The sequence below is a fragment of the Zosterops lateralis genome (genome assembly GCF_965231275.1).
Source record: "Zosterops lateralis genome assembly, chromosome: 1".
NCBI classification, from domain to species: domain Eukaryota; kingdom Metazoa; phylum Chordata; class Aves; order Passeriformes; family Zosteropidae; genus Zosterops; species Zosterops lateralis.
Window position 1 is genome coordinate 135,939,286 of NC_139762.1, and position 15,461 is coordinate 135,954,746.

General features: G+C 40.6%; 1 protein-coding gene across 8 annotated transcripts in view; it reads left to right on the forward strand.

Annotated features, from left to right (window-relative positions):
* Positions 1 to 15,461, forward strand: part of PTK2 (protein tyrosine kinase 2) — a 190,405-nt gene that overhangs the window by 68,126 nt on the left and 106,818 nt on the right. For all 8 annotated transcript variants that reach the window (XR_014591267.1, XM_083873480.1, XM_083873477.1 and 5 more), the window contains one exon: positions 14,740 to 14,966. Coding sequence is in view for 7 of the 8 variants with exons in the window: in XM_083873476.1 (XP_083729602.1) it covers positions 14,740 to 14,966 (227 nt within the window). In the remaining variant the exon portion in view is untranslated. The remainder of the gene's footprint in view (positions 1 to 14,739; positions 14,967 to 15,461) is intronic.

Below are 15,461 nucleotides of genomic sequence, written 5' to 3' on the forward strand. Positions count from 1 at the left end.
AATAATTACTCCTTCGTGGGGTTTTTTTCCTCTTTCCTTTCAGACCACAGAGGTGCTGTTTGTTTTATCACTGTGAACTGTTTTGTTTAGCATGTAAGAGAAGATTATATAAATGTTATAATAACTTTATTTATAAGTTCAGAGCTTTCTGTCAAAACAACATGTTCATAGGCATACTCCCAGCATAATTTGTTATCTTCCTTTAATCTTAATTTTGTTGCATTGAAACAAACAAATGGAATTTAGGACTCTCCTGCAAGATGTCCTATAAGAATTGACAAATTCTATTCAAAATAATTTCTTTGTAAATCCCTTATATTGGTATACATCTTTGCTAAATGCCTTTTAAAGCATCAAGATCAATTCATATGTTTAATATATGCTGTAGAGCAATTTATTTTCTTTTTTAAATTAGACTCTGAAAGAACAAATCCAGTTTTAAATTTATGTCTTACATCTGGAAAATGAGGAAAGAAGTATTTAGCATTTATTTTCTGAATGTTTGTCCAGTTTATAAAAGCAGCAACTCTGATTTTAGGTTGTTTTTTCTTAATATCAGCTATTGCAGGTGACAGAACTTAACAATGAAGACAGACACACCATGGAAATAGGTGTGACTTTTTTCAAGTCCTGTCCTTTTTAATGCTAAGACTGAATTGCAATACACAAGGGAAGATGGATAAGAGAAGTTTTTAATAAATTACCTTACATATCATAAAAGTGAAGTAAATACAAACTGAACCAAGATTATGTTTAATTTTGGTGTTAGTTGTCTACATCTCCAAACCGTTTCTTTTGATGAATTAAAGCAATGAAGAATCTTGAATTGTCTAGTTAAAAAAAAAAAAAAGCTTGCACTGATGTTGAGAAAAGTCTTCCACAGTTCGAGTTGGCTGCAGAAACCTCAAGTCTAATGAAGAAGTCCTGAAAGAAATGGAGCTTTCTGACCTTTAGCGTGGCAGGGGATGATTAAAATGAGTGGGGAGATGGGGGTGGGCTGTGCTGCCGCTCCTGCAGTGGAGACACCCCCGGGATCTGTTCCTGGACGGTCTTTTTCTTACAGCTTCGCCTTTTCTGTGCCTGTCTCACTTTGCTCCAGGTGTCACAGTCTGTGCAGCTCAAGTCCTTGCTGTGAAAAATATATTTTCCACAGAGGAGGATGGAACAGGGATGCTTTCAGTCGCTGTTAACTGACATCTTAAATGAGGAATTAGTGTTGCCTATTAATGAATCACAATTTGCTCTTTCTTAAAGTTTTCTGAATGCGTAGCATTGCAGTAAGTGGAATATAGTATCTTGTAGCTGTTTGTTTAGGGGCTTGATCTTTATTTTATTATTTTATTAAAATTCATTTATTTTGCCTAAAGGGGCAGAGTAAACCATGAAGTCTCATCGAGTATGCTGCTCCGTACTCTTCTTTGTTATTAGCAAAGTGTTCTTCTGTTCACCTCTTAAAGTGGGAAAACTAATTTCCTTCTGGAGTGTGAAAATCATTTGCAGCTCATTTCTTCGGAGCAAATCGTATTAACTCTTAATGTCTCAGATGTTTCCTCTGAGTGGTGTTGTCTTTGACAGAAGAACATAACTGCGTTTTAAGTGGGCTTTTCTTGTCGGATTCCTGTCATGAAACTCACTTGCTCAGTGAAATATTCTGCAGCTGATTAAAATGTAATGAAATCATGTTTCTGACAAATGCCGAGCATCTTTAAAGACCATACTTTGACATTTGCAAAATAATGGGAAATAATTAGAGGTTAGTTGTGCTTATGCTGCCGTTGGCTGTGCCAGGCAATATCTCAGATTAACCTTTTCCTTTACATTTCACTGTAGTTACTTGTTCTGCCGTGTGTTCAAATGGTCTCTGGCCGAAGAGAAGCACCTCATTCATTACCTGTTAAAAGTTCTTATCACCTCTCTAAATTCCTGTGCCTGGCTGGAGACCTGTGGATGGTGCCATGATGGTCAATGATCAGCTATTTTGTTGATTTTGGTGCAAATTACAGGTGCTCATCAGCTTCCTTGTATCAGATGCAAACAAGCCTTACTTGTCTATCCTGTTCCCGGAGAATTTTATCAACTTCTGCCCCTGTTAAAGATTCTTGGTCTTTTTATTCACATCTGTCCATTTAGTCGGGCAAACTTGTCTGGGTACCAGCCAATAATTGATAAGTGGAAGGTTGAAGGTGGTAATTTCATTTGAATTTGTAATACTATTATTTTCACCAATTTTTTTTTGCCTTCTTGAATTAATGCAATGGAATAGTTCTTCTTTGCTTCCTGCCTATTCTCTTCCCCCACTCTTTGTCTTTCCTCTTCACCACTATCTTGACCAGGCATTGAAAATCAGTAAATGTTATTTAATAGTTTAGCAGCACAGGCTTAGAAGGGTCAGTTTTAGACTGTGAACCCCAAGAAAAACTAAACTCCAACTAAAACCAGAAATAAATAAGCCCGGACTGATTTATTCTGTCTCAATGTGTAAAAGCAATACAAAAATCATTTTAGCAGCAGTAGCAGGAGGACTCGGAGGGAATCAAGGGCTCTGTGGTTGGGAAGAGTGAGTGGGGAAGCTCTTGGCAGGGAGGAAAGGGGTAGCAAGTTCTGCAGCTTTGGCAGCAGCAAGGACAAATTATTAAGTTGGTGAAGTGGCCTCTGGTGACAACTCACTTGCCTTTGAAGAATTAACTCAAACCTCTGTACAAATAAACTCTTCAGAAATGATCATGTATCAGGTTTCGTTGCTTCTAACATGGGCATGTCTCAGAAACCAGGCAAATTCCTTTAATGATATTTGGATGTTAAAATATACATGAGAACTTCAACTGTGTGCAAGAAAATATTTTTCAAACAAACTTTAAAAATGTGGCCTGAGTGATGGGGCATCTTTAATTTCCTTAGGTGTTTGTCGTTTTGGTTTTTTTTTAATATACTTACATGAACCCTTTAAAGGATCAGAATATACACTGTAGGCTTTTTGGATGTGTTCGTAGATGGACTTTTTCAGTAGGGTTGTTTATTATTCTGATTTGTTCTGTAATAAAAACCTTATTTAACTTTTAGTTTTCTGACTTGATGTCAGGCTTTTCCAAACCTGGAAATCGTCATCTTGCACTGGCATCTGTTGACTTGATAAATGTAGTCTGTGAGAAAGCTGCCACAGCTGTGTATCTGTATTTTCATCTGAACTTTTTGGAAGCCCCGAGGGTTATATTTGACGTTTGGAAGAAGCCCAGGGAAGGACACTTAAGTTGGTCATGGGGCCGGAGCACCTTGGCTATGGAGACAGACCAGGAGAGTTGAGGCTGTTCAGCCTTGAGAAGAAAAGGCTTCAGGGAGACCTTGGAGCCCCTTCCAGTGTCTAAAGGGGCTCCAAGAGAGCTGGAGAGGGACTTTCAAAAAGAGTGATAGGATGAGGGGGAATCACCTTAAACAGAAGGTTTAGATTAAATATTAGGAAGAAATTGTTCCCTGTGAGGGTGGTGAGAGCCTGGCACAGGTTGCCCAGAGAAGCTGTGGCTGCCCCTAGATCCCTGGAAGTGTCCAAGGCCAGGTTGGATTGGGGCTTGGAGCAACCTGGGATAGTGGAAGGTTTCCCTGCCCCATAGCAGGGTTGAAATGAGGTGATCTCGAAGGTCCCTTCCAACCCAAAGCCTTCCATAATTCTGTATTTCAGCTTCATTAACAAGCAAAAAGTAAAGCTTTTATGGATGTTCTTTATGCGGAAAAAAAAAAATCCCATCAGTGATTCAGTCTCTTTGGACACTATCTCCTACTTGTGACTCTCGCAGGAGACTGTGTGAGCATGACTGTTGTCTACAGCCTGTCCTTATGTTTCTTCAGTATCTACTGCATTAGAGACTTCTAGAGAATGTTTTAACATCAGTTTATCCATTCTCGTGGCTCTTGTAAGTACTGCTCAAGCTCTTGTCTGGAGTCCTGCCTTTTTAGATTCCCTTCACAAGGCTCCTGCTCTCTCCCTTCATTATTTTAGTTGCACTTCTCTGGACTTTTGGACAGCGTAGAAGATGTTCTGGAAATTCCATTGAGTTTTCTGTTGAACCTTGGGGCTAAAATAGAAAAAAACTTAATTATTCTCTGCTGGCAAAGGGTTGTGTGATGCTGAAGACAATCACCCTTTACTTTTAGTAAGCATTGACAGAACCTCTTCCAAGTCACAAAGATCCCAAAGACCCAATTTCAGGCTAAAATTAGTAATCTGATGAAATACTGTATTCTTTGTTTGGAATATTTGATAATTTTATCCATTTGTGCAGTTTTTCCTAATGCTAGCTCCTGTTCAGTTTGTGTAGGGATTTAAATGTTTGTAGGCACTTCTGACCCAGGTACCCCTGACTTGCTCTCTCTTTGTGGTGTGGAAGGTGTAATGTCACAACAACATTCACTGTGATAAATTTCGGGTAAAAATTCGTGTATAAAATAATAATCTGATGTGTAATGGGAATAATGTTAATAAAAATTGTGAAATCCAGTATAGGGCTAATCGTTTCCCCCCCAGCCTCCCAATCTCAGTTGCAAAGACAGGATGAACATCATCAAACTAGACAAAGACACTGGCCAACCTCGATAAGAATCACTTCCTTGCCAATGCAAGGAGAAATTCCTTCGTGAGGACGATGCCGATCTCATCAACTCTCTGGCGATCTCTCATCAACTCTCTGGCACAACAAGCAAAATGAAATCAGCATAAGACTAACCCGTGAAATTGACATAAGAAAGAGCTTTCCCGGAATGGGACAGTGAGACTTGACGAGATCCAGGAAGGCCATCGAAAAGAAATTCGGACTATTCAGCCCATCCTGGACACCTGGACTGCCTAAGGGCAGAAAAACCCTATAAAATGCTGGACTGAAAGCTGCATCAGCATGGATTTGGGAGTCTTGTACCCCGGTGCGGACCCCTATCCACCCAGCGCGGCGCTGACAATTTCCTATTTTTGTGGCTTTCTCATTTTTCTGGTGTTCAATATTCTGTTATTAATAAATTGTCTTTTATTTATCCGATGTTTGCCATTGCATTTATAACATTCAGGTTTTGTGCAGAAATGTTTCCATCCATATTAAAGCACACACATTCCTTGCTGAAGGAGTTTGTTCTTCTGTTTTCTCCCTAGCTACTATGAAGTATTTATTTTAAAATAAATTCAAGCATATTAAGAGCACAGATTGCAAATATGTAAGAACTCTGCTTCCTGAAGCTTATGTGCAAAGGTGTTTTAATTGCCAGATCCTTTTGGATTGTGTTCTCAGGCCAAGTCAATTCAGCATTTAGAAACTGCATGTGTTTAAGTGCAACCCCCCTCTCCAATTAATATTCCTGTATGTTCTAATAGAGACTTGAAGGAGTATGGATTGATGGCTCTGTGTGTGTGGTGTTGGCTTATGGAGGTGTCTTGTTTGTGGAACACCAACTTAATTTATTACCATCTGCTGTTTCTGCAAATGGTGAGATTGTCGCACACAAATTGCATATTTCATCACTGCGATGGTGGGAATTGATTTATTGTTTCCAGGGAAATAATTGAATAGAAGAAAAATGCACTATAAAGTAAGTTGCATCTTTATAAGCTTCTTAATGCCCTTCTCCATGATAAAATATATTCTAAAAAGGTGCAGTAAATTCTTGTGGGGCTAGCAAGACCTGCTGACTTGATGCCTTCAGGTTTGCCTGAATTTCTCAACCATGAAGATGTTAAATCAGTCACCCCCTGTCTCCTTTGCCACCCTGCCATGATGAGGATGTGCTCACACCAGTGGTTTGGGACCTCAGTGCTGGTGGGTCTGTGCTTGTGTCTAATTCACCACGGATGGGCTCTCACAGAACCTGCAAAGACTCGATTTTACTTCTGCTTTTGAAATGTGTAGCAGTTGAATGAGATATTTTTGATCCCGCTCCCTGTTGTTTAGATTAGATAACTATCAGTAACAAATAAATATCTGGGTTGTCTCAGGTGGGATGGATTGGACTAGATGGAACGACCCAAACAGTTGCTTTAGTGGAAGAGGCTAATGTAGGTTTTGGCACAGGCTGTGTTGTATTTATGGCTCGTGTGGTGCAAAACATGATGAGGTTTTGACCCAGGATGTCTCCTGTCAGGGGAGGCTGGAGAGAAATGAAAATAGTGCCACATATACCATGATTGATTATTCTTGTGGTGTTCCTGCATGATTCCTTCCACAATTGGAAGTGACAAAAGTGATGAAGCTTAATTGTACTGGAACTTGTCTTGCTTTAGGGGATTGAGCCAAACTCTTCCAGGTTCCAATTAATTTTTCTTTCACGGACCCAATATTTTATCCTTTTAAGTGCTAAATTCCACTTTCAGAGAACTCTCTTGAAGGAAGCCCTAAATTAAGTGTATTTCTACTGGTAAATACCAGTTGGAATGGCTTTCTTCCCCTGGTTTAAAAACTTCAGGAAGTAGTGACTCAATTGGAAGTAGAATGGTCCAATTGCAGCTGTTGCCTTCTTCAGCTCAGAGGTTTTAACCCTTTCACTCGTTTGTGTCTCATGCACAAATGACTGAAATTTTTAGCTGATCCAACATACACGTTGGAGGTGGTTCTAGGAAAAATCAATTCGTTTTTCTAACATCAGTTCTTTGGTAGGCTATTGTCTGTCTCCTCTCTGTTTACTGCACACTGAGTAAAACACACATTCTGAACCCACTTTATACTGTAATTGAGTTACTGAAGTGAGAGCTTTCCTTTAAAATTGTGAATTCCCTATTTCTCAGTACAGTATAAATGTCGAACTTCAGGACTTGTAGTGTATTACACATGCTTTAATTAATCTAAACTCAAGGAAAATTCAGTAACCCTGTGTTAGTAGATTAAAGGTAAAAGACTGAAAAATGCTTTGGGTAGAGGCCAAGGGTATTTCCTTGGATGATGCCAATTTTCAGAGCTTTTCAGTGTTGATGGTTCTATTCAGAGATTCAGTGACATTCACTGGAAAACCCTGCAAGAAACCTCTCAACTTCATTGGGATTAAAAAGAGCAAAACCACTGAATGCCCTTCCCCTTAGCTGTGTAGGGCACACTACAGAAGTCCCTGGTTTTGTGGAGAGAGTGTGGGGGCAAGGGACCATGTCCAAGGGAGAATTCCAGCTGCAGTGAGGTTCTGCGTCTTGGGTTTAGAACCAGCCCTACACAGCACGGCAGGAGCATCCACCTGGGATGAAAGCACTGGTAGGGAATCCATAACTTGTGTTCTGATACAAAGCAATTTGGAATCATTGGTGCTGACTCAACACCTGAGCCAGAATAGGCCTAAGGAAAACCTTTTACAGGTCATTGAATTTTGTAATACGCCACTGTCACGCAAGGCAACAGCGAGACTGTTGTCATGCCCTTCCTCCTGAGCCCCTAAGTGCCTTTTATCTGATGGTTAAAATTATTAAAGGAGGTTAAAAATTAAAAGATAGTTGGAGCACTTTGAATTATAGACTGGGATGGTGTCATTCAGTAATATAAAACCAGGAAATCTTGGGCAAAATTGAGTGGTGGCCAAAGCCAAATAATGTATTAAGCCTTGATAGTGCTTAGCCGGGATACCTCACTGCTTTCAGATGCATCCAGCTTCAGGCACTTCTGGTTTTTAATTTCAGAGAAGCACACTTGTATCATCATCAATTCTCATTAGTTTTTACTGTTCTAGAAGGACAGTAAACTCTCCCTGCTTGTATTTGCTTCTTAAGCTGTTCGGAAGAAGAGCTGGGCTATGTGGATCCTCTTTGGAGCAGTATTTCAGACAGGAGTGTAAAAAAAGATTATTTGAATTCATAGAGCTTCCTTCAGTATCTTATTTTAATGTTTGTAGGAAGGGCTGCTGCCAACAAGTAGTGCAGTTTCAAAATACATAGAAATTAATTTAAATCTTTATTTTAAAATTGCACAGTTGTTACTTGCTCATTTCTCTGGTGCCTTTTGAAATAAAACTGCACCCCTCTAATTCTCTAGAGCTTGCTAGAAGCAAGCAACAGAAAATGCAAGGGGAGATTAGTGTTTATTTGAATTTCAGTGGTGCCAGGGGACCACAGTGAAAGTTCAGAGTGCTGTTGAGAAATTAGGCAAGCATCTAACTGGATACTGTGTTCTAATTAAAGCTTGTACAGACATTGATTTTCTTGTATTCCCAACACAACTGATGTTTCCTCACAATTTAATTTTTTTAATATTAAAAATAGAAAACGGTGCCAACTCCAAAGGGAATTGCTGGTAGTGCAGATTATGTAATGTTACAATAAAATTGGGTTAAACTGAGTGTTTAAAGGTACATTAGGACTTATCCTGTGGGATTTTTAGTGAGAATGTTGAGTGGTGTTTTAAATGCAGGGTGGATGAATACAAGATATCTTGGGACATTTGAAAAATTGCTGCTTGACAGGACAATTGGTCAGTCCCTGGAAACTTCGTTGGTCCCTTCATCCCAAGGTGCACTACTCCAGTAACAGTTACTGTTTCTCTGGCACTCAGCAAAATCCATTTCTGGTTCTTCAGCAGCCTTTGTCCATAGCAGCTGTACAGGGAATATGCCATTGTTTCATTTAATTTAGGTGATGCATGTAGTTATTTATATTTTATTATTATTATTGATTTTTAGTGAGTTACACTTGTCTTACCTTTACAGACCCAGGATTGTCCCTGCTTTGCTTCACATGGGTCTTGTAGTTCACTCTGTCTCTGAATTCCTCCTTCAGGCTCCCTTGAACATTTAATCTCCTAAAACATACTTACAACTGAAATAAACGTTCCTATATTGGCAATTTGTATTGCTAAACTTGTTTTGACTTTGCTCTATATTATCTTTGAACTGTGTTGAGACATAGATTTAGTAACTGTTCAGGCAGTATTCCCTGAGGGGAAAAATGGAATTGCCAGTGCTGGTTTTTCTATTTCAAACTGAAACAGTGAAGTGCTTGGTGAGACGATTTAGGCTAAAGTAGGTACTAAGAACTTGATTTTAAAATTGTTTTAATGTGACTGGCTTTATACTTTGACCTGACAGCCTTGGTAAGTGCTTTTGGCTACAAATACTACACTTAAAAATACATATATTTGGAGGAGTAGGGACAAAGCAGTGACCAGGAGGGGATTAAAAAGAGGCAGCAAGAGAAATAGATAAATAAATGCATTCTTGGATGTAGTCATAGCAAATATTACCAAAACCAGTGAACATAGCTGAAAGGCTGAGTAAAGTAGAACAAAGGATTGCTCCTTTTTTCTTCTGCTTTTGAACATCAGCATTAGCTGAAAGAAGAAGTACAAGAAAAATAAACTCAGCAGGGAACAAACAGGGACATTCCAACGTGATTTATGTAAATAGCTGACATTTCTGAATGTCTTTGAAGGCGAAAGTGATGATAAAAGGAAGAAATGGCTCTTCGCCTTTCTTTCTACATTCGTTCCTAATTTGAAAACACAAACCTAATGGTTTTCTCCAGGTTTCATCCTTAAATGTGTAACAAGGTGTTAACATCAAGGAAATGCAAAAAGAACTTGTCACACACCTGACACATTGGCTGCTTCTCTCCTGTGGTGTGGATGTGTTTGTATCAGTTGATGGAATACCAAAAGTCAGCAATGTGCTGACTCTCAAACAGGCCCCAAAAATACAGGCTTTGTATGGGGATCGTAGTTAAAATTGTGCTTAACACCTTTCTCGTCTGAGAGGTTGAGATAGTCAAGTTAATATTTGCAAGGTGAGTTACAGCAGGATTTAATACAAGCTGTGAAAATGGATTGAACTTGAAATGCATGAGATGTTTACTCTCTGATGTGAGATGTATTATGGATAATATTATTTTAGAGTGTGAAATAAATTCTTAATTTAGTTTTTATCGCCAAATAACAAAATTTCAGAAGTTGCAAGGCACCTGTGGAGATTTGTCCAATGCCTCTGCTCAGAGCAGGGTCAGCCTACAGCAGGTTGCTCAGGACTGTGTCCAGCTGTGATTTGAATATCCACAGATGGAGATTCCACAACCTCTGGGCAACCTGTTGCAGTGTTCAGCCACCTGGTAGTGCAAAAGCTTTCTCTTAATACTTAAAATGGGAATTCCTGTTTTGTCTATTCATGCCCATTGCTTCTTGTCCTCACTGGGCACCACTGGGAACAGTCTAGCTCCGTCTTTATTGATATTTATATACATTTGGAAAATCCCCCTGAGCTTTTCTTCCCCAGGCCAAACCATCCCATTTCTCTGAGCCCTTCCTTGTATTACAGACACTCAAACTCCTGAACTGTTTTTGCGGTCCTTCATAATGTCCATGTCTCTCTTGTCAGGATGGTAACAGAGCCCAGGAGCCTGGTGGGTGCAAGGACACATTGCTGGCTCATGGTTGGCTTGTTGTCCACCAAGACATCCAGGTCCTCTGGAGAGCTGCTTTCCAGTCAGTCTGCCCAGTAAAGAAGTGTTTTAAGTCTCGCAGAAGGATTATTACACCAGGACCAGAGAATGAAATGAACTCTGAATTCTTACTGTATTTTCATAGATTCTTAACTTTTCTAATAGATTTTATAGATTCTTTCAGATTTGTATAGGTTTTAACGTAGATGGACCAAGTTATTTTGCAGAAATGACACCTGGAAGGGGCTTTACCTCATAGATGTCAATGCCTTCAAGCCTAAGATGGGGATCAGAATGTGGAGGTTAAAGAATAATAAGATTTCATGGTATCTGCAAAGGACAATGTGGAGTGTGAATAATTACAGCTTGGTTCCTTATAAAATGAACTTGTTAGTATTGCATTGTTGGCCATCAGCCAACACTAATAAGAGAAAGTGTTGTTTATTTTTTAAATTATTTTTTATTATCAAACTGCTGATGTTGAAGACATTATTTGCATTGAAACCATTTCCCTTATGAGATGACTCTACTATCACTTTATTAACCAATTTGCAGTTAATTGATTTAAATATTTTTTAATGACTTTTGACTGTCTCGTTAGTGGAAATGATTTAATTTCTGAGTACTCGAAGCTGGTAGTGAGACGTGACTTAGAACTTTGATTGTGCTACTGGAAGTCATAACACTGACTTTGTTTCTGATATAGTCAGCAAGTGTGGGAATGTATAGGGAGGAGTCACATTGAGAGAAAAGGACTTCTAGAAAGATTCAGCTTGCCTAAATGTCAGATGCTCCCACCACAGTAAGGAAAATGCATCTGAGCAATAATAGATCTTGTGTTGTAGTCTGGTAACAACTGCAGCATCTCAGCAGACAGACTCACTCAGTATCACCAGGCTGGGGCTGGTTTGCTTCACTCCTCCCGCAGTCTTGGAATAGTCCTTGACATTACTGAGAAATCCGTGTGATTTCTCTGAAGTGCAGACACTGGGAGAACAATAGTCTTTCCTCTTGGAAGCTCTAAGGGATGCTGGCAGGGAGCCTTGCATACAAAGACATTTGACCATGCTTGACTTTAGACCATTAGCCTTTTATACCACAAGATCCAATAAAATACAGTGGAATTAAGTAATAGAATCATGGAGTGGTTTGGGTTGGGAGGGACCTAGAAGATCATCTAGTTCCAACTTCCCTGTCATGGGCAAGACCACGTTGCTCTGTCCAAAATGTAGGATTTATATATAATCTAAATCTGCCTTCTTTTAGTTGACTGTAGCTTGTTTCTGGCCCATGGTAGCGCACACACTACCTGTCTGTTTAGTACCAAGAGGATTAAAGCTGCTCATTTAAACCGAGATGTGTAATTGCAGCATTACACACCAGTCTGGTTTGAATTTAGAACAGCCCAAAGAAGCGTCCTGGTGGTGTTATCTGAGCTTTCTTTGTAACCGGCAGCTCTTGTAAAATAGTTGTTTAACAGCAGCTGTGTTTTACAAAGTTTTGGCCTGGGGCAGAGTTTTACAGTCAAAACCAGGGGCTGGTTTTAATGGGAATGTTAATAGGTCCATAACTAGAGATATGACATGTGTTTCTATACCTGGAGCTATCAGATTTATTGCTGTTTTGGTGCTTCATAAAATATCTGACTTTTTAAAAGAAGTTGTAAGAAACCAGCGATGATCAAATTCTGAAGGAAAATGGCTCTTCTAATTTTGTGGAGGGGGTGGTTTTACTTTGAAAAACCTCTGTGAAATACAACCTTGTGAAAACTGACCCTGTACCCAGTACTGTCAGTCTGATGCCTAATTCCACATTTTGCTGAATATGGAAACATTATAATAGTATTTTGCCTATCCACTGGAATGACACCTTGTAAGAGCACTTCAGTGTGCAGGTACTGGTGTCTTGCATTGCTTCACTGTTTGCTCCTCCCAAGGGTGTAGATTGTCCATATTTAAGCTTATGGCTAGACTTCTAAATGCTTGGTTTGGTATTTCCCTGACATCTTTTCTTCTCCCTGTTCTTCAGCCACATAAAACCTGATGAATGTGTGTATTAAGTGGATGGAGTCTGGTGAATTAATTCTAAAGCGGGCATTCTTTGGGTTCTCCTCTGGGGAAAAAAATGACTCATTTTGCTTTGTGTTGTAGCAATTCTCCCTGCTGTCTGCTTATGTAAACTTTAACTAAAGCTCAGCAGTTTCACCAGTGACCTTGAGGTAGGGTGGGTTGTTCTGAAGGCTGCAGAGCATCCTGCACAAGGTCAACGGCCGTGTCTGAGCCTGAAAACTGCAATTTCATTCTGAGCAGTTGGACTGTTCATCTGCCCGAATTGTCCTGGTGAAACTCCCCACCCTGCAGACCTTTTGGGGTTTAGCAATGGCAATTTTAACCTTACAGGAAAGGAGTCCTGCAGTTCGGGGCTTGCACAGTCTTGTTGTTTTGGTGTTAGTGTGGCAGAGGGGAGATTTTTGTGCCCGTTTCAGCTTTAAAGTCAGTGTTTGTGTGAAAACAAAGTGGGCTGCTTTGGTGAGGAGAAGTCAAAGAGTTGCGGAGGCGCTCCAGGCATTTTCAGATCTGTGTCTGTTCGTTGGAGGTGAAAAGGGGAGAGGCTTTAATATGGGCCGAAGGTTGGCTTAATTCATTTGTGTTGGTGACCAGAAAAGAGGGACAGTAAAGCTGTGATGGTTTCTTGAGTTTTCACAGGAAGCTCTGTCAGGTGGGGGTAGTCCCAAGGGTCAGACACAAGGGTGGTGGGAGTGTTCCTTGGAGTCTCCTTGGCTTCTCTTACCATCTTCCCTGAGGGCAGGACATTAGCGGCCTTTTGTCTGTCTAGTGTAAGTTCTTAGTTCCCCTGGATGAACGCAATTTATTCAAGAGGTAAAGACATCCTGCCCAGATGGGCTGTTGTTTCTTCTTTATCTGGTGGATCTGAATTAAAGAGATGCTTAAGACTTCCAGTCCAGTTTTAGCCTAGAAGATTTCAAGCCTAGATATTGCTGATGCTAATTCCTGTGAGCTGAGCTCACGGTGTGTTGTGGCCGTGGCTGGTGTTATCACCAGCTGCTGCTGCGGGGGAGGTACTCTCTCCCTTCAGCCTGATCCCGGCTGCATCTGCTTCTCTGCCTGTAGGGCAGCTTCAGGGAGCGTGGAATGAAACTAAGCTAGTCCTGAAAGCCAAATCCACCTGGGTTTTTGTTTTGAATTTTTTTTCCCCCCGATAGTTTTTTGAGCCAGTTTTGAGGGTTGTCAGCAGAGCACCGTGGCAGGTGGCAAAGAGGCAGCCAGGCATTACAGGAGCTCAGCTGGAAGCCAGGCTTTCTCTTGTCCCTCTCAGTGCAGTAAACCAGGGCTCAGGCGTTCAGTTTACTATCAGGAAGGCGTTCAGAGCGCTGTGCCAAAAAGATCGAGTTTAGTTTATTTTTAACTTCACATTTTCAAAACTGCCTCCCTACTGGCTGCTCGCTGCGAAGAGGAGGAGGTAAGGGAAGCTCTATGCACTTGTCCAAGCCCTGGAGCAAAGCCCTGCAGTCCTTTGCTCTCTGCAGCCAGCAGACTGGAATGATGCTCTAGACTGGCAGGCAGGGAGGAGGTACTCTTTGCTCTTTTTCTCTTGGACTGCATTGATTTCACAGACACCATCTGCTTGTGGCTGACTAATTAGGAGCAGTAGCCAAGAGGCAATTTTCTTCTTTCTCCTTTGACACACAGCCTCATACCAGGGTCTGTGCCTTTTGCCTTCAGGTTGGTGGAAGATAAAACTTACCCACTTGTTCAGGAATTGCAGAGAGGAGGGATAGCTGTGTTCTTAATGGTTCCTCACTGAATAATGAACTTAGATCCTGGATGCCTTTGTGCCCCACTGGTTCCCAAACTTGCACAAAAGGAGTGAAGCTTTCAGTGTTTTAGCCTTGAAACAGGAGAGCCTGGTGTTGGTGTGTGACTTCTTAGTGGAGAGCCTCTGAGGTTCAGTGCTGGTGTTTCTTTATGCCTTTTTAGAGGCTTGTTGTGAGACCAGACTTGGCAGATTTTAGGGATGAAAACTCCTGTTTGAACTAAAAGCTGGTATTTGGTGTTGAAGGCTTTGTCAGGGACCCTGGGTTAAGTCACTGAGAAATGAATGGGAGAGGTTTTGCTAAAGATACCACTTCTGTAAATAATTGTGGTGTTCAAGTTCAGATCACTTGCTCCAAGAGGCTTGCAGTTTCTCTGGTAGTCATCAAGGTAGGTTTTCATGTTTGTAGACACATAAATACTTACAGTTGCTTTCCAGAAAGGAAGTGAGTCTTCATGGTTTTCTGATAAATGCCTTTGTATGAAGAAGTATAAAATCACGCATAACTAAAATCAATTTCTTTCTTGTTTCTCTAGAATATGACAGATACCTAGCATCTAGCAAAACCATGGCAGCAGCTTACCTTGACCCAAACTTGAATCACACCCCAAGTTCTGGTGCAAAGACTCACTTCAGTACGGGAATGGAGCGTTCCCCGGGGGCCATGGAACGAGTCCTGAAGGTTTTCCACTACTTTGAGAACAGCAGTGAACCGACCACCTGGGCCAGCATCATCCGCCATGGGGATGCCACTGATGTCAGAGTAAGTCTGTTTTTACCTTTCTCATGCCATCTTTAGGTTAAGTGTTGTCTTAAAAAATAAGAGGTAAAAATCTGGAAGAAAACAAACAACAGAGTTTCATGATATATTTTAAAACAGTCTTGACCTGTTGTACATTTTGAGTAAATTCAGGAGATTTAAGTCATACCAACCTGTGTGACGCCTCAAAGTAGGAATGTGGCATTAAATGACATTTTGCATGTTTTAAAGAAATAATAAGGAATGAATGTGTTTAGTTGTAAGATGTGTGTATTTACGTGCTTAAAATGTTTAAATATAATGTGCATATCACATAGGGAAAGAAATACTGTTTGGAAACTTATTGCCCCATACTGTGGGAAAATGGAGCTCTGGAGAATCCCTTCCCCCCCCACCCACCCCCCGAAAGTCTGTTTGTCCATCCTATCCCCTGGTAGTCACCTGCTGCTTGTATTTTTGCAATGCTGTCCTTCAGTTCAGCTACGGAAAAAACTCCAA